Source organism: Prunus avium, chromosome 2, assembly GCF_965620075.1.
Source record: "Prunus avium chromosome 2, drPruAviu1.hap1.1, whole genome shotgun sequence".
Classification (NCBI taxonomy): Eukaryota; Viridiplantae; Streptophyta; class Magnoliopsida; order Rosales; family Rosaceae; genus Prunus; species Prunus avium.
The window spans coordinates 23825772-23850131 of NC_142285.1; the positions used below are offsets into that span (position 1 = coordinate 23825772).

Consider the following 24360-nt stretch of genomic DNA (forward strand, 5'->3'; position numbering starts at 1 on the left):
CATTGAAAAAAACATGTCATACCACTAATTCATTAAATAATTTATTGCTCAAACAATTAATGGAGAACAAAGGAAATATGAAGAAAAAAAAACGTAGCATACCCAAAAGTTCAAGGATGTTTGATTTCAAACCTTGCAAGAAACCTACCACTGCAATGGAAATTCAAAATCTAAATATAAGATGGTGAAAGCTATATATATCTCTGTTAATTAGATGATGACAGAATGGTGAAGTATTAGCTCACTTGAAAAGTTTCATAAAATGGGTGCAAAGAATATTTAGATACATACATGGAATTGAATATATGTTTTTTTTTCTCTTCAAATCAATGTAAAATTTCAACAGCTAGTCTTCCAAGTATCCAAAATTGCAACTCCTTTTTTTGTTTAATCTAATCATATTTTCAATATAAACACCCAATTAATTGCAATAAAAAAATTCACCACTCTTTTTTCATTTGCTCAAATTTCAAGGACATTTAAATTTAGTTAATTAAATTTTGAAAAACAGAAAACTCAATTCAGCTCCATATTTCATACGGTAATGTGGGAAAATGGACATGTCCCTTTTGACTAATTAGATACTCACGAATGATTGGTGTGTCTGAAGGAAGTTGAGGTTCCACCCCAAAACCAATTGTTAATGGGGGGAGTAGTCCAACACCTTATAAGCCCTTGCAAGGTTTTCTAACTTTCCAATGTGGGACATTTTCACCTTCACATTCTCACAGTGTGACAGGACCCGACCCAAATTCCACTTTGGAATTTGCGCCGAACCCTGTGCATGTCCGACACCTGGCATGTGCCGAGCACACTTGACCAAATTGCTCTTTTAACGAAATCCAAAGTTTCTTTAGGGTTTGACTTCTGCCTGAAAGTGGCTGAGAGAGTTCTAGGCAGCAAGAGGCGGCCGCAAGGTAGGTTCTGAAGGCATCCTTTGCGGTTGCAGCGCGGTTTCCATCATGAAACCTCGAGATGGAGGGTTTGGGCCCGTCGCGGATTATGTCGTCGCGGTGGCCTTGCTCCTCGTACGTTTGCTTCCAACCATGATTGTTTGGAAGGCTTCGGTTGAGTGAACAAAGTATGGAAATTGTTTTGGAGCACACGTTGAGTATAGCTCATGCTCTCAATGAAAGCACCAATTTGTGAGAGTGATTTTCCTCCCTAGGAAATATTCTTCTCCTCCCTTCTTCCTCTTCATTCCTCTTTCTCCTCGTAAAATAACACGGAGTAAAAAGACCACACCCGGGGGACTTTGACCAAAGGCCCTCCGATGCCTAAGTCAATTAAATGATTCTGAGAAGAATGCAGAAATAATTTAAAGGTAGGAGGTCTTTTTCTCAAAGGGAGAACCGGATGGTCAGAGCCTTGTCTGAAGGCCGGAGCCTTGTGAGAGAGAGAGAGAGAGAGAGAGAGAGAGAGAGAGAGAGTGGCGGCAGCAAGGAGGGTGAGAGGGAATTTTCGCAGAGTTTTAGACATACCTCGTGTCTTGTGCGTGGCCACATATTTATAGGGGCCTTGGTGGTTAGAGTTTCGGAAGAATAATCATTCACATGGAAAATAATTATTTTTCCTTAATTTAGAGAGATTGAACCAATTAGGGATTTGATTAATCAAATCCCTAATTATTGCAAGAATCCCCAAATTAATAGGACTAATTATTTGGCCTAGGATCTTCAAATATTTGCTTCCACACACCTAAATATCATAATTCTTGTCTCGACACATATTAGTACAAATTGGTTTCCTTCCATTGCCTTCACAACTATATGCAATGACAGATTCTTATTTGTTCATGAACATTTGTTATTCTTCAGTATTCTTAATGCAAAAACAAACAAATGTGGTATTACAAAGTGCGAAGAGTTCGATAACATAAGAAGAAATTATTTAAATTTTACCAAATAAAACCATAATCGCAACATACCTGACCAAGTGATCTTCATTCGATTACATTCTTCATTTCCTTCATTTTGAACACTTACATGAATATCACTGATGGCACTCTCTATGTGTATACCTTTCAAAAAATGACAGTAATTAACCTCAATCAATATATTTCGAATTACTATTTCTATTACAATTATGGATATCTCGTCATAATTGATTTGCATATATATGTTTTGTGTTGTCAACTTTTTCAATGTCCCCTCATGTTCCTATGTTAATATTCTGTCACATGTCCTCTTAGATAACGGAGTGAAAATACCTCTAACTCTTAATTAAAAATAGAATATTAAAAAGAAAAGAACAGTTCTGATCCTTCATCTTCTTCCTTTGTCTTCCCAAACCTTCGCAGCCAACAGACCCACCGCTCAACCCCTTCCAATTCTTTGAGATGAGAAGTTAAAACAATAATTAAAAAAAACCAAATCAGCATTTCCACAACTCTCATCTGGGTGTTCCATTTCGTTCTTTGTCTGATGTTTTGAACCCCTCCCTCCGATAAAGTCACTGAAGTTGTCATTTCTAAGCCATTAAGATCAATAACTATTATTTTTAAGTTTCAAGGATTCAAAAGCGCAGTCAATTTTGAAGTCTTAGAGGTTCATTACAGTCAATCTAACATTGAAAATATATAATTGTAATTGTAAGAGGAAAGAGAATGCGAATACTAACAATTATAGATCCATCGTTGCCAGAATTTGAGGCGTGTTCCACTCGGAAATGCAGAAGGTAGAAATCCTTCCATCGGGAATTGCCCATTAATGTCCTTGGTAAAGACCAATTGTGGGCAACACTGAATTAATTTCCAAGCAATACCTGTAGTAGAGAAAAACAAGTTTTTATAATTAAGGAAAAAAAAGGAGTAATCAATTTCATTGTTAAAAGATTAAAACTCTTACGAAAATTCAAGCCAATAATAAAGTTAAGAAGTGTAGCGCCGTATGGTCCTTTCTCTGGCTTTAGATCTTGGAGGGGAGTGACGGAGTAAAGATAATCAACGACATCCCAATGTTCATTCATAGAAGCGTGGAGAATTGGAGTCATATTGCGGGTCTCATTGGGAATACTAAGTATTTTCTTGCTCTTTCTAACCATGCATTCAACCATGTTTTTATTTCCTCTCTGTGCAGCAACAGCAAGAGCTGTCCAACCCCATTTATCTGTTAATTCCAATTCCTCTGACATCAACTGCACCAACTCTTCCACAATATGCTCGTGCTCTAATCTTGTTGCCGTGTGAAGAGCTGTCCGGTTTGTATAAGGAAGTCTTGCTCTTATTGCATTGGGATGTAGGGTAAGAAACTCCTTTGCTTTATTCCAATCTCCACTCCACACAGCATCGAACAACGGCATATACTGATTGTAGTCATTGTAATATCCTGCGCAAAGTTTGGTTAATTAATTTATTAATGATATCAGATAACATAATCCATTTATTTTTTGTGTTAATAATTGAATGAATTGTAACCATCACTACTACATTTTAGCCCTTGCACGACAGCTTTTTGCGCGACGGAGGAAAATTCGTCCCACAAAGAAGTTTTGCGCGACGGGTAACATAAATCGTAGCGCAATCATGTGCGACAAAATATGTCGTCGCGCAAAATACCGTTTGCGCGACAAAAACAAAGAGCGTCGCATAAAGTAGCTGGGAAAACGCGCGGAAAAATTTATTTGGCGGTGAACTTTGCGCGACAGTATCTATCGTCACGCAAAAGGTATTTTGAGCGACAACTAAAACCTTTCATCACGCAAAAAAAGGGCGCGAAGAACGGAGCACTGTCGATAGCATTTCGCGCCAAAAATTTGCGCGACACCAGATTGCGCGACAGAACTTTCGTCGCATATTGTTTGGGCGGCGAATTATTGAGCGACGGATAGGATGGCATCGTCGCGCAAAAAATCGATGTCGACAGAACCTTGCGCGACTGGGAAATAACGTTTGCGCGACGGTGACGTGGTTTGCGCGACAGACTTTGAACTAAATGTTCGTCGCGCAAAAAGGAAGAATTTTGCGCGACGATAACCTTATCCGTCGCGCAAACTCGTCGTCTATACGAAGCTTAGCACGTCCATGGCAGAGGCAAACTGCAAAAAAAATTGCAGTTTGCCTCTGCTGTTCCTGCATCTTTCTCAAGAGATTTCGGCCCACAAAACTCGTCATTTTCATTTCGTTTATGAGTTGAGCTACTTCTGTCTCCGATACGGTCATTGGGTATGCATTTTTTATCGTTAGTGTAAAAATTTTACTGTAAATTCATACTAACACCATTAATTTCTTTGTATATAGGAATATTATATGTGATTTGCGATTGGAGGAGAACGATTTAGAAGGTATTTTCGTTGTTTTATAATATAAAATTTATTACATTATATTTATATTGATTTATGAAATTATGTTTATAATATGTTGTTAAATTATGAATGTACGTTAATGTACGAAGTTAATTGAAATTAACTTTGTACATTTTTTTTTTGTAAAGCTTAGTTCCCGTTCGAGGTTAGTTGGACCGCGCATGGGTGGGTAAACCATGACTACGGTCCAATTAATTCTTGAATTGTCCCATATTTTGGATAGTTTGGAAATGCATAGTCATGTCACGTAGTTTACAGCTACAGGATTAGGTTTCGATTGTGGAGATTTCCGTGTCGTCTCGGTACGTTCTTCGGGTGGTACGTAGGTATTTTATATCTACGGTACACCTCAAGAACTGTACCGAGATGCTGCCGAAATTCATCCACGTCGAAATCTAATCTCATGTAGCTGTAAATTACATGACATGGCTATGCATTTCTGAATGGGATAGGGCCCTTACCGGAGGCATAAGGAAAGATTTTGTACGAATACAACATGATTGTTGTATTGTGATTGTGGTTCCAGGAAAGATGAGCAGGAGGTGGATACAGAACCCGAATAGGTGCGCAGGCGAATACTTGGATGGAATCGAGGATTTCATTGACTTTGCACGGATACACAACCCAGGTGCAACTAGAATCCGGTGTCCTTGCAGGAGGTGTAACAACATGTTGTGGGAGACAATTGAACATGTTCGATTTCATTTAGTAAGAAATGGAATGATTGAGACATACAGCACTTGGAACCATTACGTGGAACAAGTAGACATCGCTTCGTCTTCAGGGGCCACAAGAGTGGACAATGTTGAACCTATTGTGGATCCTAATGAACAGGTCAGGGATATTATACATGATGCTTTTCCATTTGCATCGACCAGCAGCACTCAGGAAGGAGAAGATGATGTGCCTACACCAATGGACAGTGCAGAGTTCGAACAGTATGAAAACCTATTAAGAAATGCCAACCAGGAGTTATACCCGGGGTGCGAGAGCTTTTCCGTTCTGACGGCGATTGTGGAGCTAATGCACGGAAAAATAAAGTATCGTATGTCGAACTTGTGTTTCGATTACTTTTTGGGGGTTTTCAAGAAAATGCTTCCAACAAACAATTGTTTGCTGAAAGATCACAGACAGGCACAGAAGATGTTGAGTGGTCTTGGATTGGGTTATGAAAAGATCCACGCTTGCAAAAATAATTGCATGTTATTCTATAAAGAGTATGAAACGTTGGATACATGCCCTATATGCAATGAATCGAGGTTCAAACAGATATCTCAGAATAGAATGAGTAAGATTCCACAAAAAGTCATGCGTTATCTGCCCCTGAAACCAAGGTTGCAGCAATTGTATATGTCGACTCATACTGCCACAGACATGAGATGGCATAAGGAAAAACGGGTAGACGACGATGTGATGCGACATCCTGCAGATGGGGAGGCATGGAAAGATTTCGATCGAACGTTCCCCGAGTTTGCTGCTGATCCCCGAAATGTGAGGTTGGGACTTGCCATTGACGGATTCAATCCGTACGGGGTTCTAAACCAACACCACAGCACTTGGCCGATTTTCGTATTTCCATATAATTTGCCCCCTTGGAAATGCATGAGAAAAGAGTACATGATGATGACTGTTTTGATAACTGAGGATCCTGGCAGGTCAATCGATGTGTACTTAAGGCCGTTGGTTGATGAGCTCAAAGATTTATGGACAAACGGGGTGCGCACGTACGATAAATCTGCTGGGAAGATGTTCACTTTGCGGGCGGCAGTTATGTGGACTGTGAATGATTTTCCCGCATATGCAATGGTTTCGGGGTGGAGCACAAAGGATTATATGGCATGCCCTGTATGCAAGGAAGATGTAACTTCCGGTTGGCACGCTGAAAAAGTGTGTTACCTTGGGCATCGAAGATGGTTGCCATGGGACCACGAGTGGCGGGAGAAGGATATAGAGTTCGACGGGAACAAAGAGCGTCGCGCAAAACCTAGAGAATGATCCGGTGATCAGATCTTGGAACAGCTTAACCATTTGGATTTTGCTCCGTTCGGGAAAACAGTTAGTCGGACCAGACCTGCTACACATATGAACTGGACGCACAAGTCTATGTTTTTTGAGCTCCCATATTGGTCGAAACTAAAATTGAGGCACAATCTCGACGATATGCATGTTGAGAAAAATGTGTTTGACACATTGATGGGAACGATTCTAGATATCAAGGGCAAGACAAAGGACACTCCGAAAGCGCGTCTTGATTTGGAAAGAATGGGCATACGAAAGGGTTTATGGCTGAAAAGGGGCAGTGTTAAAGCTATACGGGATCTTGCATTTTTTTCCATGAAACCGAATGACAACAAAGAGTTTCTACAGTTCGTATCGTCTGTAAAGTTTCCTGACGGGTATGCTTCTAATATCGCACGTTGCGTGAGGGTTGACGGGGGTAAATTTACTGGACTCAAGAGTCACGACTGCCATGTGTTTATGCAACGCTTACTTCCTGTGGGGATTCGACACCTATTGCCGGAAGATGTAGTCAAGCCAATTATATTGTTGTCCAGATTTTTTTCCCAACTGACGGCAAAAACGTTGCGAAAGACAGACATTGATCAGTTGCACCAAGACATTGTCCAAGTCTTATGCAAGTTTGAGATGATATTTCCTCCGGCTTTCTTCACGAGTATGATTCACGTGATGGTTCACTTGCCAGAAGAGGCATTGCTTGCTGGTCCAGTCAACTATCGCTGGATGTATCCAATAGAAAGGTATATAATCATCATCATTTGTGTATGCATCATTATCTCATGCTTACTACTTGCTAATTTCGTTTTATTTTGGCAGGCTACTTGGAGAGCTGAAAAAAAGCGTACGCAACAGAGCGAAGCCCGAAGGATCAATTGTAGAGGCTTGGGTTCAATATGAGGCGCTTACTTTCTGTGGAATGTATTTAAAGGATGTGGACACGGCTTTCAATCGACCTCAGCGCAATAATGACGGAGGTCTGAGAAATGAGCAACTTTCTATTTTTGCCCAAAGCGCACGACCCTTTGGAGATCCTGTACGAGGAGAATCATTTTCCAGAAATGACATGGAGGTAGCACATTGGTTCGTATTGAACAATTGTGATGAGATATTGACATTCTTAGATGAACATGAAGAGATGATGAAGCGAGAACATCCATCACATTTGTATTCCAAGAAACACCGTGAATTGTTTCCACAATGGTTTTTGGAATATGTAAGTTATAAGTGTTTTCTAATTCATATATATATTGTGCTATTACATTTTTCCAAACTAACCTATGAATGTTTTTTTTTTTTTTATAATATTAGGTGAATAAGTTGAAATCAGAGAATTCCCCCACTTACAGTGAAGAGTTATATAACTTGGCATTCGGCCCACTCCGAGCAGAATTGTTCTCAGGTTGCCATGTTAACGGCGTCAAGTTTTTAGGTACTGCACGAGATGACAAGTTGTGTACGCAAAACAGCGGTGTCCATGTTCCAGGTGGAGGCGAAAGTACGGACATTGATTTCTATGGCAAACTCACAACTGTCGTGCAATTGCTTTACAAAGACCGATACCAAGTCATCATGTTTAAGTGTCGATGATTTGATACGAACCCAAATAGGCAGGGAAGTATTAAAATCGATCATGGGTTACTATCTGTGAACATGAGCAGAACTTGGTATGATGACGACCCTTACATTTTGGCAAACATGGCAAAACAAGTTGTGTATCTAAATGGCCCTAAAGCGGGGAACGATTGGAAAGTTGTTCAGCATATGGATCAGAGGAACGTGTATGCTATACCAGAACTAGACCCATCGGACAACGACGTCGTTGACCAACGTTTAGACTCTTCCATGGAAAATGATGCACATACACTTCTCGATACAAATGTTGTTCAAGAACCATTTCAGATTGACGGAGTGTCTTCAAGAGAGATACCGATTCAGTCAATTACAATTGACCTCGGTGATCTTCCGCGATACGATCCAACCATGGGGGACAACAACGACGATGATGTACTTATGGAGGAGGAGGAGGAAGAGGAGGAGGAAGAGGATTGGGAGACGGATAGTGATGATAGTGATGATAACGAAGGTTATTATAGTTCATCTGATGAATAATGTAATTTATTTGTAATTTAATGAAATGTACATGTTTTCTCTTTGTGTCAGTGACTTTTCCTAATTAACGTCACATATATGCATAGAGTTTTGTAAAAAGACGAATGAATAAAGGTATGACAAAATACAAATATAGTATGAAAAAATATAAATATAGTATGACAATTATATGCTTTATCATATAAATATATGATATCCAAACCATATAAATATATGCTTTATCACGTCCCCTAAAACAAGTATCAATTTAATACAAATATATATAGTAAATACACTAAACAAGTATCAATTTAATACAAATATGTATAGTAAATACACTAAACAAGTATCAATTTAATACAAATAATTTAATTTAAATATATAGTAAATACAAATATAGTATCAAAAAATATTTACACTAAATATCAATTTAATTTTAAAAAATAAAAACAACGTTTTGCGCGACGAATAAATATTATGGCGTCGCCTAAACACCTTTGCGCGACGATTATCTCCGTCTCGCAAGAATAATTGTCCAAAAAAATTTACAAGTGTCCGGGAATAGTTTCGAAGTGTCTCTTGTGCGACGGAACAATACCAGCGTCGTTATAGTAACCCTTGCGCGACAATATTATTTGTCTCGCAAGGTTAATTTTCCCAAAAAAACACAAGTGTCAGGAAAAAATTTAAAACTGATCTTTGCGCGACGATATGACGAATAACTCGACACAAAAACGTTTGCGCGACAGAACATTGTTGTCGTGCAAACTATTTACAGGCGAAAAGTTTATCTTCGTCGCATAAACCAATTTAATTTTTAAAAAAATATTTCTATACATGACACTTAGGAATTTTAACTCAGTATTCACTAGTATAAATAATTTGAAATGAAGATCAAACTCTGTCATTGGATTCATATAGGGTGAAGGAGTGTATCCGTAAAAAATCTTCGAAATTGGGGTAAAATTGACCGTTAAATCGTGATTTTTCCTTTATAACCGTTGAAAACTTTTGTCCCGTTACGCAATCTATATACCTTTTTTTTTTCGATTTTCGGCGTGTACGTGATCGGTTCATAATTGTATATCATTTTGTACCCTTCTAGCTTATGATTTGGTTATGTTTTTGAGTTAAACTTGTGCTTTTAATCCTTTTTGTGTTTATCTTTCAGTTCATTGAGCTTTAGGTAATAATGATGGCTTTAGAGAGCATAATTCATGCAATTCAAGCATGTTAAGGCCTAATTTGGATGAATGGATGAAGAGCTTAAAGACAAACTCATTTTGGCTACAGCCCCCTGCCAGTCCAGTTCCGTAGGTCATATTGCAAGCTTTGTTTCAACAACCTACATAGCTCGAATGAGGCCACATTCTTCATGAACGTTATTCCAATTGGTGTGTACTATAACATATCCAAAATTCAGCCCCATTGGATAAATCTGGAGTCCGTTACCTAGCAAACACAGAACCATGCTCAGGATGGATCTTATCAGCGCGGAAAATGAGTTAGCAATTTGTTTCGGCCTTAACTTCTTCCTCCGACCTTGGATTGGCCCAAATAACATATGGCTGGAAAGAAGACATTCTGAACTTCAATTTCGTGTGCTTAAAGTCCTAATTTGATTAAGATAAGCCCAAGTTGTAAGCCCTTGAAGTTGCTGGTCATGCTGACCTCAGCATGTGCTGGTTGGATGCTTGGTCATGGTGAGCTAGGTATGAGCTATCATTTCTGGTTGGAAGCTTGGTCATGGTGACATGAAGATGAGCTAGGGCTACTGGTGGGATCTATTGGTGAAGTGCATCAACCAATTCAAGATTTTCTAATACAAGTGCATCACCCAATTTAGATTTTCTAATACAAGTGCATCAACCATTTCAGATTTTATAAAACAAGTGTTGTATGCATTAGCCATATTGAATTCAGATTTTTACTTCCCCTAGGCCTATAAATAAGGAAGTTCTCTAAGCTTGTAAACACACCCCAAGGGGGGGAGCTCTCAAACACTTCTCTAGAGCTCCCTTCCCTTCTCTCCCTCAAATTCTCTTAGTTTCATTTTCTAGTTTTCAATTGTAGTAATGAAATATTTGTGCTGAAATTCTCCATAAGTTTTCCAAGTTCTACTTAATTTTCATTGTTATGTAAATTCTTTTCTTTAGTTTCAAGTTTGATTAGTTTCCAAGTTTCAATTATGATTTTTGTTCTTATTCATTATGCTTATAAGTTAATATGCTAGTTTGAATGATTGATCACCATTTAGGCTTGCATGTTAGCTATCTTGGTTTGAATTAAGAGTATACACCATGCTTTAATTCGAATTGAACTATGAATAGGAAGAGTATGTATGGACATTCGAAAACAGGGATTAGATACATGCTTGGTTGTTTAAATTGTTCTTCTATGCTTAATGGGTTCCTAATGCTTAATTTTAGGTTAGACAACAAATCATCAAATTAGGGAATTAGGAACACAAGGTTATGACCACACACCATGGCTTAATCATACATTAGCTAGAATCAATCCGTTAATCTAATTGAACTTGGGAACTTATCTACTTGAGTTAGTTATTTTCTTTCTTCCTTGTTTTATTTATTTCCTTTCTTTTTTTTATTTCTGTTTTGTGTAGGGAAAATGAATTGGATCATTCAATCACCAATCCTCGTGGGATCGACCTCGCACTTACATATGCTATACTACCAAACGGCTCGTGCACTTGCGAGTATCACAAGTTGAGGATGCAGCTGAATCCATTTTGGTGCAGCTGAAATCTACACAACAGTACGATCTCTAAGTAGAAACAAACAAGTGTGACGGTTGGATCGATGAAAAAAGTTTTCTATAATGCATATATCATCACACAATGTAGTCACTAACTATTAAGAGTTTATATATAAACTTGTTAAGTATAACATAAGATTTTGTGATATCCACTAGTGTAAATAATTTGAAATGAAGATCAAATACTGTCATTGGATTCATGTTGGGTGAAGGATTGTATCTGTAAAAAATTATCGAAATCAGAGTAAAATTGACCGTTAAATCGTGATTTTTCCTTTATAACAGTCGAAAACTTTTGTCCCGTTACTTGATCTCTATACGTTTTTTTTTCCCCATTTTTGGCGTATACGATCTCTAAGTATAAGCAAATACGTTTGACGGTTGGATCGTTGAAACTAGTTTCGTAGAATGTGTATGCTATCAAAACAATTTGTTTCAAATTTTATACAACAAATTGCGCGACGAGTAACTGACGTCGCGCAAAACTACTATATGCGACGAAAAGAACTTTATTCGTCGCGCAATGTGATGATGTCGTTTAGGGTTTTATGTGATCAGGGTTCAGGGTTTAGGGTTTAGGGTTTAGGGTATGATGTTTACGCGACGCAACAGTTTGACCCCGTCGCGTAAGGTCGTGAAATTTTGGCGGTTCAATTGCCGCTACTGCAACGACTTTGCGCGACGATGGGGAAGTTATTTCGTAGCGCAAAGTTAATATTTTCAGTTTTGCGCGAAAATTTTAATCGAAAACGCACCGTTTAGACACTTTACTGACTTGCGCGACGAAATCAGTACGTTTCGTCGCGCAAAGGTCTGATAATAATTCGGCAATTTCAGATTTTCTGGTTCATTCTCGCCGCCGCTCTCTCTTCTCTCTCTCTCTCTCTCTCTCTCTCTCTCTCTCTCTCTCTCTCTCTCTCTCTCTCTCTCTCCTCCGGCCACCACCTCAACTCTCCACATTAACGACCGGGCGATCACCGCCAACGAACTCAGACCTTTCCGAGCCGCCGCCGCGACGATTGGCTTCGAGAAACCGGCGGGAGTTTATCCGGTTTTGGGCGAATAACTCCGGCTTCGTTCTCCCTCCTCCGGCCTCCAAATCTGACGAGTGCGGTATGCTTTTCCCCCTATTTTTTATTATTTAGCTGATGGTTGGGTAGGATTTGTTAAATTTGTAGCGTACGTTGTCTAATGTTGTAACTAAGATTTTGGCCAGATTTCGGGATGAAATTCCGGCCACTTCCGGCCATTTTTTGGCCTATGTCCGAGAACAAAACTGCCTCTATTCGATGTCCTGAACCTAGGGTAGGAAGATTGGCCCTTCATTTTGAGATTTTTCCGGCTATCGTTATCGCTTTTTCACATCCATGCCTTGCTGCCGCGTGTGGCAGTGCTAGGGAACTGTAGCAAAATCACATTGTGTCTCAAACTCACATATGATGTACCTTGTATGTCTAGGATCGTATAGGATTCAACGAATTGTGGATTGGAGTCCCGGATACTCCGAAATCGCAAACCGTACGCCAACATATATGCTTTAATTAAATTTGTAATATTGTTAAAATATGCTTAGTTTATATATTGGTAAATTTGATTTATTTGTATGTTTGTTAGCTTAGTTTATATAATGACCCTAAATTGGAATAATTTTTATGTTTTATAATTAATGAAGAATGTTTTATATTTTTGTTATATTTTATTTGTTTTATTTGTTAGATTTGTTATATTTGTTATTAAACGTTGACTCTATTTTAAATGAAATGAAATAAATGTTATATTTGTTATTAGATTGTTGTATTACAGTAACTATTTTTTTTAAACTTTGGTGCTTGTTTTTATTGCAAGATGTCAAACCTAATCAGCAGAAGTCATAAGCCGGTGCAACCTTCACGTAGTTTGCCTCCCCCGACTATGATGTCACCTCCCTCTGGCCCACCACAGCTGCCCGACTTGCCAGTGGGTCCCAGTGCCCCCCATGCACCGGCGTCATCAGAGTCATCAGTGGCGCAACCTATGAGCGCCAGGCGGCGTCATCGCCTTTCCAGCACCACCGACACCACTTCGAGTGGACCAGGTAAAGATTTCCTTCAACTACAGATGTTTCGTACCAATATTTTAGTCAAATTTGTTAACTAACATTAATTTCATATTTCTTTGCAGCCAAGAAGAACACCCGGGGACCGTGTCGCCAGTTGGCTACATCGAAGGTCACCCGGGTGAACAACTCTCGTATCAACATCAAATACGACGATCGTCATCGGGCTGCCCCAACGGCAGACCAACATAGCTCATTGGCGCATGATGTTGGTGCAGTCGTTCGGACCTATTGTCCGATGAAATGGAAGTCTTGGAAGGCCATGCCTGATGCGGTGCATAACGAGATGCATGGACACCTGTCGGTATGTATCTTACATTTTAATTGTTTTTCCTTCCAATTTTATATATTTTAAATATTTAATGTATGTAATTATTTTATTGTAGATGAACCACACTGCGTTTGTCGGCAGATGAACCGGCAAAACAGTATGAAATCGAATATGAGCGGCTCCCGTATTTCTGTTTATATTGTGGGCGACTGGACCACGTGGGTGCTGCATGCAGTGTCAAGGCCTCAGGGGCTATTGAAGTTGAACAATACAGACGGTGGAAAACGATAATGAAGGATGTGTATAGTATCCGGGCAGAGAATCAGTTAACAGGCCAGCGGCTAGGTTTGTTTGATGACGAACCTCAAAAGGATGCCACGGCTTCGATGCCGTCCAAGCGTACGGGGGTGGTTCGATCCTTCGACGACGCCTTTGACGGGGAAGGAATGATGGAGATGGATAGTGGGATGGATTGCCCCTTGGCGCAAGTCTTTAAAAGGCGTCGAGTGCACAAGGAAAAGGAGGTCACGGTCTCCTCACAAGGGGCCGATGGTGATGTGGTTGGCCACAGGGAAGGTAGGGTGCATCTGAACCAAGGGGTCACTGAGGCTGCGAGGTTGGATATGGGTCCCCTGCTGCTGGATGAGGATATCTCACAGATTCTTCATACTGCTCCAAGGCGTTTGGACAAGGGTAAAACAGTTTTGGGGGAAGATATCACTGCGGCTTCTGCTATCTTGGGGCCGCCAACCTCATTCTGCAAAGGTAGTATACGACGTGGCTTTCAGCGAGGCCGTGCCAGGCCTCGGGGGAGTCCGGTGATGACTGATAATACATCTGGTGCTAAGCGCACACCCGTGATGGGTCCCGGGGGTCGGGCCCATCACGAGCAATGACAATCTTATGCTGGAATGTTCGGGGTCTGGGCAACCCACGAACATTCCGAGCTCTGAGATTCCTTCTCAGAGATAAAAAGCCTCGTATCATCTTTTTGTCGGAGACCAAAAAGACGGTGCGCCAGATGGAGTGTGTGCAACGGCAGTTGGGTATGATGGGGTGCTTCAGTGTGGGAAGAGAAGGAAGGGCGGGGGGTTTAGCTTTGTTACGGCAACACGGAGTGGAAGTATTTATTCTTTCTTCTTCTCCAGGGCATATTGACGCTATTTTAAAGGGTGTGGATATGGAGACTTTCCGCTTTACTGGGTTTTATGGTAATCCTGAAACGAGGTTACGACGGCACTCTTGGGATTTGCTACGACGAATTGCAGGGACTGTTCAAGGGCCATGGCTTGTAGGTGGGGATTTCAATGAAATACTTGAGGCTCATGAGTACTTGGGTCGCCGTTTCCGACCAATGTCACAAATGAGGGCCTTTCGGGAAGCTTTGGAGGAGTGTGGTTTGACAACTATTCGGTTTCAGGGGTATAAGTTTACATGGTCTAACCGGTGGCAAGGTGATGGGAATGTAAAGCTTCGGCTGGATAGAATGGTGGCTAATGGTGACTTTGTTAGGACCTTTCCTGAGGTCACAACGCATCATCTGAATTATATGGTGTCTGACCATCTCCCTTTGTTGTCATATTTGAGACCAAGTACTTGGGCACGGACGCATAAGCGGTTTTTGTTCGAGGAAATGTGGACTACTGTTGAGGGTTGCCAAGATGTCATTACGCATGCTTGGGAGTCTGAGACTGGAACTGTCGTAGAGAAATTGAAGGCATGTCAAGGGCCTCTGCGGACGTGGAATAATGACCATGTAGGCCGAATACCCACAAAGCTCCGAAGTCTGCAACGGAAGTTAGATGACACCCAAAGCAGAAGGTCTTCTCCAATAGTTGAGGCTCAACAGAGAGATATTTGTAGGGAAATGGATGTGTTACTGGAACGAGAAGAGATGTTGTGGAGGCAGAGATCGCGGGTCTCATGGATGAAATATGGGGACAAAAATACTAGATTTTTCCATGAACATGCAAAAATGCGGGGACGACGGAATCTAATTAAGACTATTGTAGATGATCAGGGGATATGGCGTACATCTACGGAAAGTATTGGCATTGTTTTTTGTGATTATTTTCAAGGCTTGTTTGCTTCAAATGGACTTCATGAGGCAGGGGCAGTCACTGAGGTGGTCAAACCGATACTCACTCAATCTCAAAATTTGCGCCTCAACCAAGTTTTCTTAAGGGAGGAGATCGAAACTTCTTTGGGTCAAATGTTTCCTACTAAGTCTCCAGGAGTGGATGGTATGTCGGCACTGTTTTATCAGAAGTATTGGGGGGTGGTAGGCAATGATGTGGTAGGGTACTGCCTTAATGTATTAAATGGGGGTGCCAGTGTGAAAGCAATTAATCACACACTTTTGATGCTCATTCCTAAGGTTGACAATCCGGTAAAAGTTACGGAGTTTCGGCCGATTAGTTTGTGTACAGTAATCTATAAGATGATTTCCAAGACTATAGTTAACAGGTTGAAGCCTATTATGCCGCTTATCATCTCCGAGTTTCAGAGCGCGTTTGTCCCTACACGGCTGATTACGGACAACATTCTTGCTGCTTTTGAAAGCATCCATGCTATTAAACGGCGTGGTGGGAGTAAGCTGAAGAAAATGGTACTAAAGCTGGATATGTCTAAAGCTTATGACAGGGTGGAATGGACATTTATTGAGGCTATGCTTAAGCGTTTGGGCTTTACCGATAGGTGGGTGGAGCTAATCATGGATTGTATATCCACTGTTACATACTCTGTTCAAGTTCGGGGGGTGGCGTCGGGACTGATTGTGCCATCAAGGGGGCTGCGTCAGGGAGATCCTCTCTCTCCTTATCTGTTTTTAATTTGTGCGGAGGGACTGTCTGCTTTGCTTTCTAACGCACTCAGAATCAAACGTATTAGCGGCATTTCCGTGGCTCAGGGAGCACCTACTATTTCTCATTTATTTTTTGCAGATGATAGCCTATTTTTTTCTAATGCCCATCTTGCTGATTGTGCTTATTTGCTTCAAATTCTCAGCATGTATGAGAGAGCATCTGGTCAGAAAATAAATTTTGATAAGTCTGCAGTTTGTTTTAGCCCCAACACTGATCCGGTGATGAAGCAACTGATTGCTGAAATGCTTGGAGTGCCGATTGTTACATGTCATGAACGCTACCTTGGGCTGCCCACCTTAGCTCAACGCAGCAAATCCCGGATGTTTAATCATGTGCGAGAACAAGTGTGGCGCAAGCTTAATACTTGGGATACGAAGTTGCTGTCAGCGGCGGGCAAGGAGGTCTTAATTAAGGCGGTTGGTCAGGCACTACCTACTTATACAATGGGAGTATTTCAGCTACCAAAATCTTTGTGTCAGGAATTATCTGCTATGATTGCAAGGTACTGGTGGGGGAAGAGTGGTAGGAAAGGAATTCATTGGTTGGGTTGGAGAAAATTGTGTAAACCAAAATGGCTGGGAGGCCTTGGTTTCAGACACTTTGAAGCTTTTAATAAAGCCATGGTCGCAAAACAGGCTTGGCGAATTTTAGAGAACCCCACCTCTATGGTGGCTAAGATGCTTAAAGCCCGATATTTTCCAGAGGATGATTTTATGCAGGCTAGTTTTGGGAGTTCGCCGTCACTGATATGGAGATCTATTCTGTGGGGACGTGAGGTTATTGAGGATGGCTTGCTTTGGAGGGTGGGCAATGGAGCTTCTATCCGTGTTCTCCAAGATAAGTGGATTCCAAAACCTTTTACGTTTAAACCATTGATGACTAGAGGGCTGGAGCAGACGTCTATGGTCTCTGACCTTCTAACGGCTTCTGGCTCTTGGAATTTGCCACTGTTAGAGCAACATTTTAGCTTGGAAGATCGGGATATCATTTCTGGCATCGCTTTGGGATCAGTTTCACAGCTGGGTGACAGCAAATATTGGTTTTTCTCAAAGAACGGGAAATATTCCGTTAAAACTGGGTATCGTGTGGCGGTAAGGCAGTGCGATGAGGATTTTGGAGTGGGAGGATCGGATCAGAGTGCTCAAGAAGGCTTTTGGAAGCGAATTTGGAAGCTAGCTGTCCCCAACAAAATTAAGATGCTGCTGTGGCGGGCATGTACTGAAATTCTGCCAACTGCAGTCAATTTATTTAAGAAAAGGGTGCTTCCGTCTCATGTGTGCTCAAGGTGTGGGAACTATCCTGAAGATGCTTTCCACGCTTTGTGGTCGTGTAAAATGAGTCAAAAGCTATGGAAGTGTACCCATTTCATCCGGCGAATTAATATGGCGGGGGGCACCTTCGCTGATGCTTTTGAGGCTGTGGCTTCAATGCTGTCGAAAGCTGACTTAGAGCGCTTTGCTTGTTGTGCGTGGAGTGCGTGGAAACTACGTAATGATTCTTTGCATGGGAAACAGATTACACGGGTGGATAATATGGTGGAAAACACGATGGAAATGCTGGAAGTGTTTAAATCTTGTGAGGAGCGGTCCAAGCTCCCCCTCGTCTCTCCGCAGGCACATTGGTTGAAACCACGGGTCAATACTCTTCTCCTTAACTGTGATGGGGCTGTGGGACGTGAGCAAGGTGATCGGGGTCTGGGGGGAGTTTGTCGTGACCACGCCGGAAACTTTATCTGTGGTTTCGCATCGTTTGGTCCACCTGGTTTGGATGTTTTGGGCACGGAGTTGGTGGCTGTCCGGGAAGGGTTATTGATGATGGGATACATGGGTTTTACTCGGTTTACCATTGGTCTTGATTCTCAAGAAGTTGTTTCTATTCTTAAAGATGGTTTGGATTGGTGGAGTAATATTGGTAATGTGGTGGAGGATGTTCGTTGGTTAATGGTTGATCGAGAGGTGGCTGGAGTGTTCTACCAACACCGGCAGGGTAATGGGGTGGCACATAGTCTAGCTCAGCATGGGTTGAGAGTGAGATCTCGCCTTTTTTGGAAAGACCGTGCTCCTCCATGGTTAAGCATTCTTTTAGATAAGGATATAGCTATGGTGTAACTCATTGTTTGTTTTTGAGATGCGGTGGTACTCTTTTTCCTTGACCGGATTTTCCCCCATTGGGGGTTTTGGATGGCAAGGTTTTAATGAGGCCACACTAACGCTCTCCATTCATTTGTAAACGTTATCATTGGTTGGTGCTACGGTTGAATGAATCTTTCTATTTGATCAAAAAAAAAAAAAACCTACAATTTAAAGAATGTCAACGATGAGTTGTTGGGGTACATCAACAGACTCTTCGCTGACAGGTACAAGCAGTGGAAGAGCGACCTGCACCACCACTTTCAGGCATTTGATGATCCGCAGACTGCTCTTCAGGAGGGTTGCCCGAAGGAGCTTGAGGGGCGGGAGGATAGTTGGCAGTGACTCTGTGGTCATTTTCAGGAGGCTGATTATGTGGTATTTTTTTATATTAAGTTCAAAATTATTACACATTTCTTACTAATGTTTATTTCATTTTTTAATATTTCATTTCAATTTCAAATAATACGTTTTAATTTTTGTATAACAGAAGATGGCTAAAGCAAATAAGGGCAATAGGGAGAAGAAGACTCTTCTCCATCATTCAGGTTCCAGGCCCTTCTCCTATAGGATGGAGGCGCGACGTCAGGTAATAATAAGTCGTTTTTATTTAATTTTTAATATGTCATTAATGTTAATTTGTTTTTTTTTTTTACTAACATTTTTCTTCTCTTGTTCAATTTAGGAGGGGTCCAAATTCCTAGAGATTGACGTCTTCGGCGACGTTTATGTTCGACCTGGGAATGAGTTGGCGGAGTCCCTTCATGTAAGTAGTCTTTAATTTAAATGATTATTTTACGCGTTCAAGTTTCATAGTTATTATATAAATGTTTTTATTTATATTTTATGTTATGTTAAACAGACGACCATGATTGAGAAGAGCCAGTTGGTTCTTCAGGAGTCCGCCTCCCAGCTTCCTCCCTATACGCCGCTCGAGTCTGTGGCTCCTCCACAGAATGCGGGGTTTCAGATCTTGACGGACACCTTGGATCAGACTCTGGGGAGGCAGCCAGGGACATACTGTCGAGGGATGGGGAATGCCCGGCGGCGGGAACCTAGATCCCGTTCATCGTCGCAGTCAAACAGTGTTTTGACAGCAAAGGTGGCCCAGCTTGAAACCCAGATGGCCCAGATGGCTCAGATTATACAGTCCATGGCCCAGTCCGGCATTCCCGTACCATCTTTTGTTCCCCCGTCCACCTCTGCGCATGACCACCAAACCTCTGCCCCTGTCCCCAATGTCCAGACCTCCGAGCCGCATTTGCCAGACGAGGAAGTAGATTTAGCTTCATTGTTTAATTAGTTTTTTACTTTCTTAATTACATTTTAAATATTTCTCTTGTGTTATACATTTATATTATGTTTTTAAAAACTATTTTCTCTTCATTACATTTTTCAATTGCAATCTGATTTAATTATAAAAATAAAATAAACCAAATTTCTTTTTAACACATAAATTTTAAAGAAATAATAATAATAATTACTAATATTTGCGCGACGAATACATTCCCCGTCGCGCAAAATCACGTTTAAAAAAATAAAAAACCATAAAAATAAATTGTTAATGAATTTATTCTCGATTTGCGCGACGGAATCATTTGTCCCCTAAAGAAAATGCGACAAATAAATCTTCGTCGCGCAATAGTTTGCGTCACGATTATTATTCGTCGCACAAAGTAGTTGCAACGACGAAATAATCGTCGCGCAAACACTTTTGCACGACGACATTAAGTCGTCGCACTATGTTCTTGCAACGTCTGATCATTTGTCGCGCGAACAATTGTGCGACAAAGTTTTGTCGTCGCGCATAGTTGGTGCAACGCCTGTATACTCGTCGCGCAAACTTTTGAGTGACGGAACATTTGTCGTCCCTGAACTATTGGCGCAACGAAGGATAAAGCGCGACGATATTATTTTTTTCCATCGCGCAAAGGTTTACGTGACGGTATTTGCGCGACTGATTTTGCGCGACGATATATTTGTTGCGCTGTTATTTCCGCGACAGCTTTGTGCTTTGCGCGACCATTTTGGATTCGTCGCGCAAACGCTAAAATGTAATAGTGCATGCATATAATATGTATGTACGTAGCTCTTTTTTTTTCTTTTTCAGTCATATCAAGAATATGTAGCTAGAAGTGTAAACGAATCATATATATTATTTATTAGTCTTTATTTTTCGCTATTATTCCCAACATTTTGATCCAAGGAAAAAAAACAAGTTTATCATATGCAAAATGGCCCTACAAAGTGTCTCCTCAATAATGTGATTGGAGGGATATACCTCAATTAAAGGGGATGGCTGAAAAACCTCCACTCTTAGTTTTTTTTTAATTTTTTAATTTTTAATAGTAAAACCTCCGCTCTTTGCAGCACGTTTGTTACATTAATACATGATTACGATATGAAGTATAGTTCGTTTTCCCTCCCTCATGAATTATATAGATTGTGTCAATCTACCCCCAAACTTTTATTTCAACCAAATTTTCCCATAAACTATACAAAACTGGTTGATTTACCCAACTGTAATTCCTACCAATTACATCAATTAAAGTAATGTTTTTAAGAGACTCATTGTCACATCCCGGATCGGCTCCGCCGTAGCACGATATTGTCCGCTTTGGGCCCCCCTCTCTGCCCTCACGGTTTTGTTTTTGGGAGCTCACGAGCAACTTCCCAATGGGTCACCCATCCTAGGATTGCTCTAGCCCCCAACTCGCTTAACTTCGGAGTTCCTATGACTCCGAAGCCAGTGAGCTCCCAAAAGGCCTCTTGCTATATGGATGCGGGCATGTACATATAAGGCACATCAACCCCCTCTCCGTTGGTCAATGTGGGATCTTACAATCCACCCCCCTTAAAGGCCCGACGTCCTCGTCGGCACACCCGCACCACACGGCAGAGTGGCGCTAATTGTCATTTTGAAAAGTTAGGTTCTTAGTAATTGACTCACTTTTGAAGGCTTTCAAGACAATTTTTTTTTTGTAAAGAATATGGCGTGAGATGATCATTTGTTTTGCCTGACATCTTGAATTAAATTTGTTTTGTCTGACATCTTGAATGGAATTGCTCGGAATATGAGCATGGGTTATAAATTGGGTAGTTTTGTGATTCATGGGGAAATTAACTATTTTAAAATAAATAAATAAAGCCAAAGGGGTAAATTGACACCGTTAGATTTTATTTCCACATTGTTATACATGTAACTTGTATATTTCTTTTCGGATACAGTAAGTCTAGGGAGACCAAAATGTAAAAGAACAAAACGTAAACTGATCAGTCCTTACTTCCGTGCTGCCAAAACATGAGAAGTTAGGATATGAAAATATAAGAGAATATGAAAATGAGAGAAGATAATTTTCTGGTTTTCAACTTGTATTCAGTTTTCATTGATTCTTCTTTTTATTACAAGCAAGCATATTTATACAAGTGGAAGTACAAGTAAGACACAATACCTTGAGCTCCCAACCTTTGAATTCCCAAGGTCAAGCCTACCAAATTAGGCAACCAAACCATTCTTCCCTAAATTAAGGTAGGCTCCTAACCTAATTCTACCAATCCCATTAATGACTAAACAAACTAATTCATTAATGAGCTAGTAGACTAATTCAACATATGACAAATGCTAACACTCTCCCTCAAGTTGGTGCATAGATATCACCAATGCCCAACTTGCCAAGAGAGTTGTGGAAAGCTATAACAAGAGACTTCCTTCATTAATATGTTTGCATCGAGCTTCTTCTTAATAAAATGTCGATCCACTTCAACATGCCCCCTCACGTGGGACCACTACATGGTGGGCCACACGTGGAGCAAAGGCCACATCGAAGTTAATCATTTCGGTCTGTCGGTGGCAACACCAAATCCAAGTGCAGCCAGTTGGTCGGTGTTGCATTCCTAAAAGGACACAAATTAATGTGCAAACAACCAATTAAAAATACCCGCAAGTGCACGAATCTAATGAAGTATAGATTATGTAAGTACGGGGTCGATCCCACGAAGAACTTGTCGGTTTCCTATAAGTTCTAATTTGAGTACGTAAAGAACACTAATTTTACACAACACACAAATACAATACAAATTGGAAACTAAAAATGAAGTAAGGAAGATAAAAGAAATGAAACAACACAAGAAAACAAAGAAAACCACAAACAGCACTTTCTATCACCCGTTTATCACCATTTGGACAGATTCGTTTCTCTGTTTTTCAGTTTCGACCTCTGTCCAGTTTTTGACCTATAACTTTCCAACCGTTTATCCAAAATTCACGTTCTTTATACGGTTGGAATCAGCACAGAAAATTCAAGAACACAACGCGGACCAAAAGTCCAAAACAATTACGGAAACAAACAAAATTCAGTGACAAAGACACAAAACGTGTCAAACACGCAACTCACACACACATTGGGGGGGGTTTTTTGATTTGGTTCAAGTGACCTATTTCTATTGCATGAAAGTAAATGGACTTTGAATTTAAATGTGAATGGCAGAGATGAATTATCAAAATGTGAAATTAAAATGTAACAAACACTAGGGTTTCGGAATCCACCCTAAACAATTCTACCCATGTTCATGGATACTCAAGTGATGAACTCTAAATGTATTGATGAAGATGTTCGCAATCAAGACCATGGGTCGTGGCTCAAGACGCATTGATTCTCTCTAATATACGTAAAGTGCATGGTTCGTGCTACAATACTTGTGCCCTCCTCATAACCGAACCTAGGTATGGTTCGTACTTCGATTCGATTGCAAGGAAAACCCATTAAGTTCAAAGAGAATATGAACATCACAAGAACCCTAATAGCATGGTGTTTACATTAGGTATTCAAGAAACCAATTCACATGGATGGTTCTTACTCCATCCATCTATTGCTTAGGAAAACATGAAGATACACATAATCCCAACAACCTCAAGAAGCATGCTTTCAAAGGTAATCAATCAAGGAAAACACACATCAAGGATAGATTAATTTGGTGAATTGGAATTCATCAATTGTTGTCAAGAAACCAATTCACATGATGCTCACTTAAACAAGTTCAATCATTTGTTGCTAATTAGAAATTGTGTTCTTGGTTATCTTACACAACTTCTCAACTTTAGCTACATGCATACAACCTAAGGTGATTAAGCAAAGGAAGCAAACACATATCATAAAATTCAATTAGTGAATGGGGTTCATCAACAACATCTAGAAATTCATACACTCAAGCATCAAAACAATAAGGTAATCATGTTTAGGGCTTCAACCTAAGCCCTAGCTATGGAGTTTAGTTGCTCATACTTATTCCAAATACAAACTCGAAATATAACTAGAAGGAGTTTACAGATTTGGAAATGATGAAAGCTTGAAGTCTTCAATGGTGGAAGTCTTCTCCTTTCTTCCTTGGCTGCACCTCCTTCTCCTTCCTTGCTCTTAGCTCCCCAAAAGCTGCTCTCAAGTTGTGTAGAATGTGGAATAGCCTGATTTCCCACGATCAAAAGGCTCCCAATATCAGATTGCAATTTTGACTTCTCCTCCCTCTCTCCTCCTTTCCAGCTTTTACCTTTTAATATAAAACTACCACCTTTGATAAAGCCTTAGCCCATTGTCCCCTTACCATGATGGAGCTTTGACTTCACAAAGATGCCAAAAGCTCAGAAAATATCTATTTTACAAATGTAATTCCTTGTTACCAAGAGTTATGGTAACAAGAAGTTAAGATGACACAAGGGAGGTAAAAGCTGGCCAAATCCGGATTTCCAGAACTGTGGTAACATGATGGATTGGTTGGATAGGCAATACTTGTCCAATGGAGCTCAAATTTGGATATGTTGTA

At 40.5% G+C, this 24360-nt stretch overlaps 2 protein-coding genes across 4 annotated transcripts in view; one reads left to right on the top strand and one right to left on the bottom strand.

Annotated features, from left to right (window-relative positions):
• Positions 1 to 24360, bottom strand: part of LOC110773852 (uncharacterized) — a 30844-nt gene that overhangs the window by 2008 nt on the left and 4476 nt on the right. Inside the window, exons 2-7 of one of the 3 annotated variants that reach the window (XM_088249568.1) lie at positions 23161 to 23181; positions 17860 to 17911; positions 2847 to 3326; positions 2620 to 2763; positions 1928 to 2020; positions 103 to 150 (exon numbers count right to left, since the gene is read on the bottom strand). In XM_088249568.1, the coding sequence (XP_088105694.1) occupies positions 103 to 150; positions 1928 to 2020; positions 2620 to 2763; positions 2847 to 3326; positions 17860 to 17911; positions 23161 to 23181 (838 nt within the window). Of the gene's footprint in view, positions 1 to 102; positions 151 to 1927; positions 2021 to 2220; positions 2455 to 2619; positions 2764 to 2846; positions 3327 to 17859; positions 17912 to 23160; positions 23182 to 24360 lie in introns of those variants that run through there. The other 2 variants (XM_088249569.1, XR_015834082.1) reach the window with 2 other exon arrangements.
• LOC148296673 (uncharacterized) lies at positions 19037 to 19846 on the top strand. Its single transcript, XM_088247907.1, has 3 exons — positions 19037 to 19132; positions 19229 to 19309; positions 19406 to 19846. Exons 1-3 carry the CDS (start codon positions 19037 to 19039, stop codon positions 19844 to 19846), a joined length of 618 nt encoding a protein of 205 aa, XP_088104033.1.

What these genes read in the sequence shown, in the direction of transcription:
- LOC148296673 (XM_088247907.1), top strand. Translation starts at nt 19,037, where the DNA reads ATGGCTAAAGCAAATAAGGGCAATAGGGAGAAGAAGACTCTTCTCCAT. An exon ending in GGATGGAGGCGCGACGTCAG is followed by an intron (nt 19,133 to 19,228) that starts GTAATAATAAGT and finishes TGTTCAATTTAG; the next exon opens with GAGGGGTCCAAATTCCTAGA. An exon ending in AGTTGGCGGAGTCCCTTCAT is followed by an intron (nt 19,310 to 19,405) that starts GTAAGTAGTCTT and finishes TATGTTAAACAG; the next exon opens with ACGACCATGATTGAGAAGAG.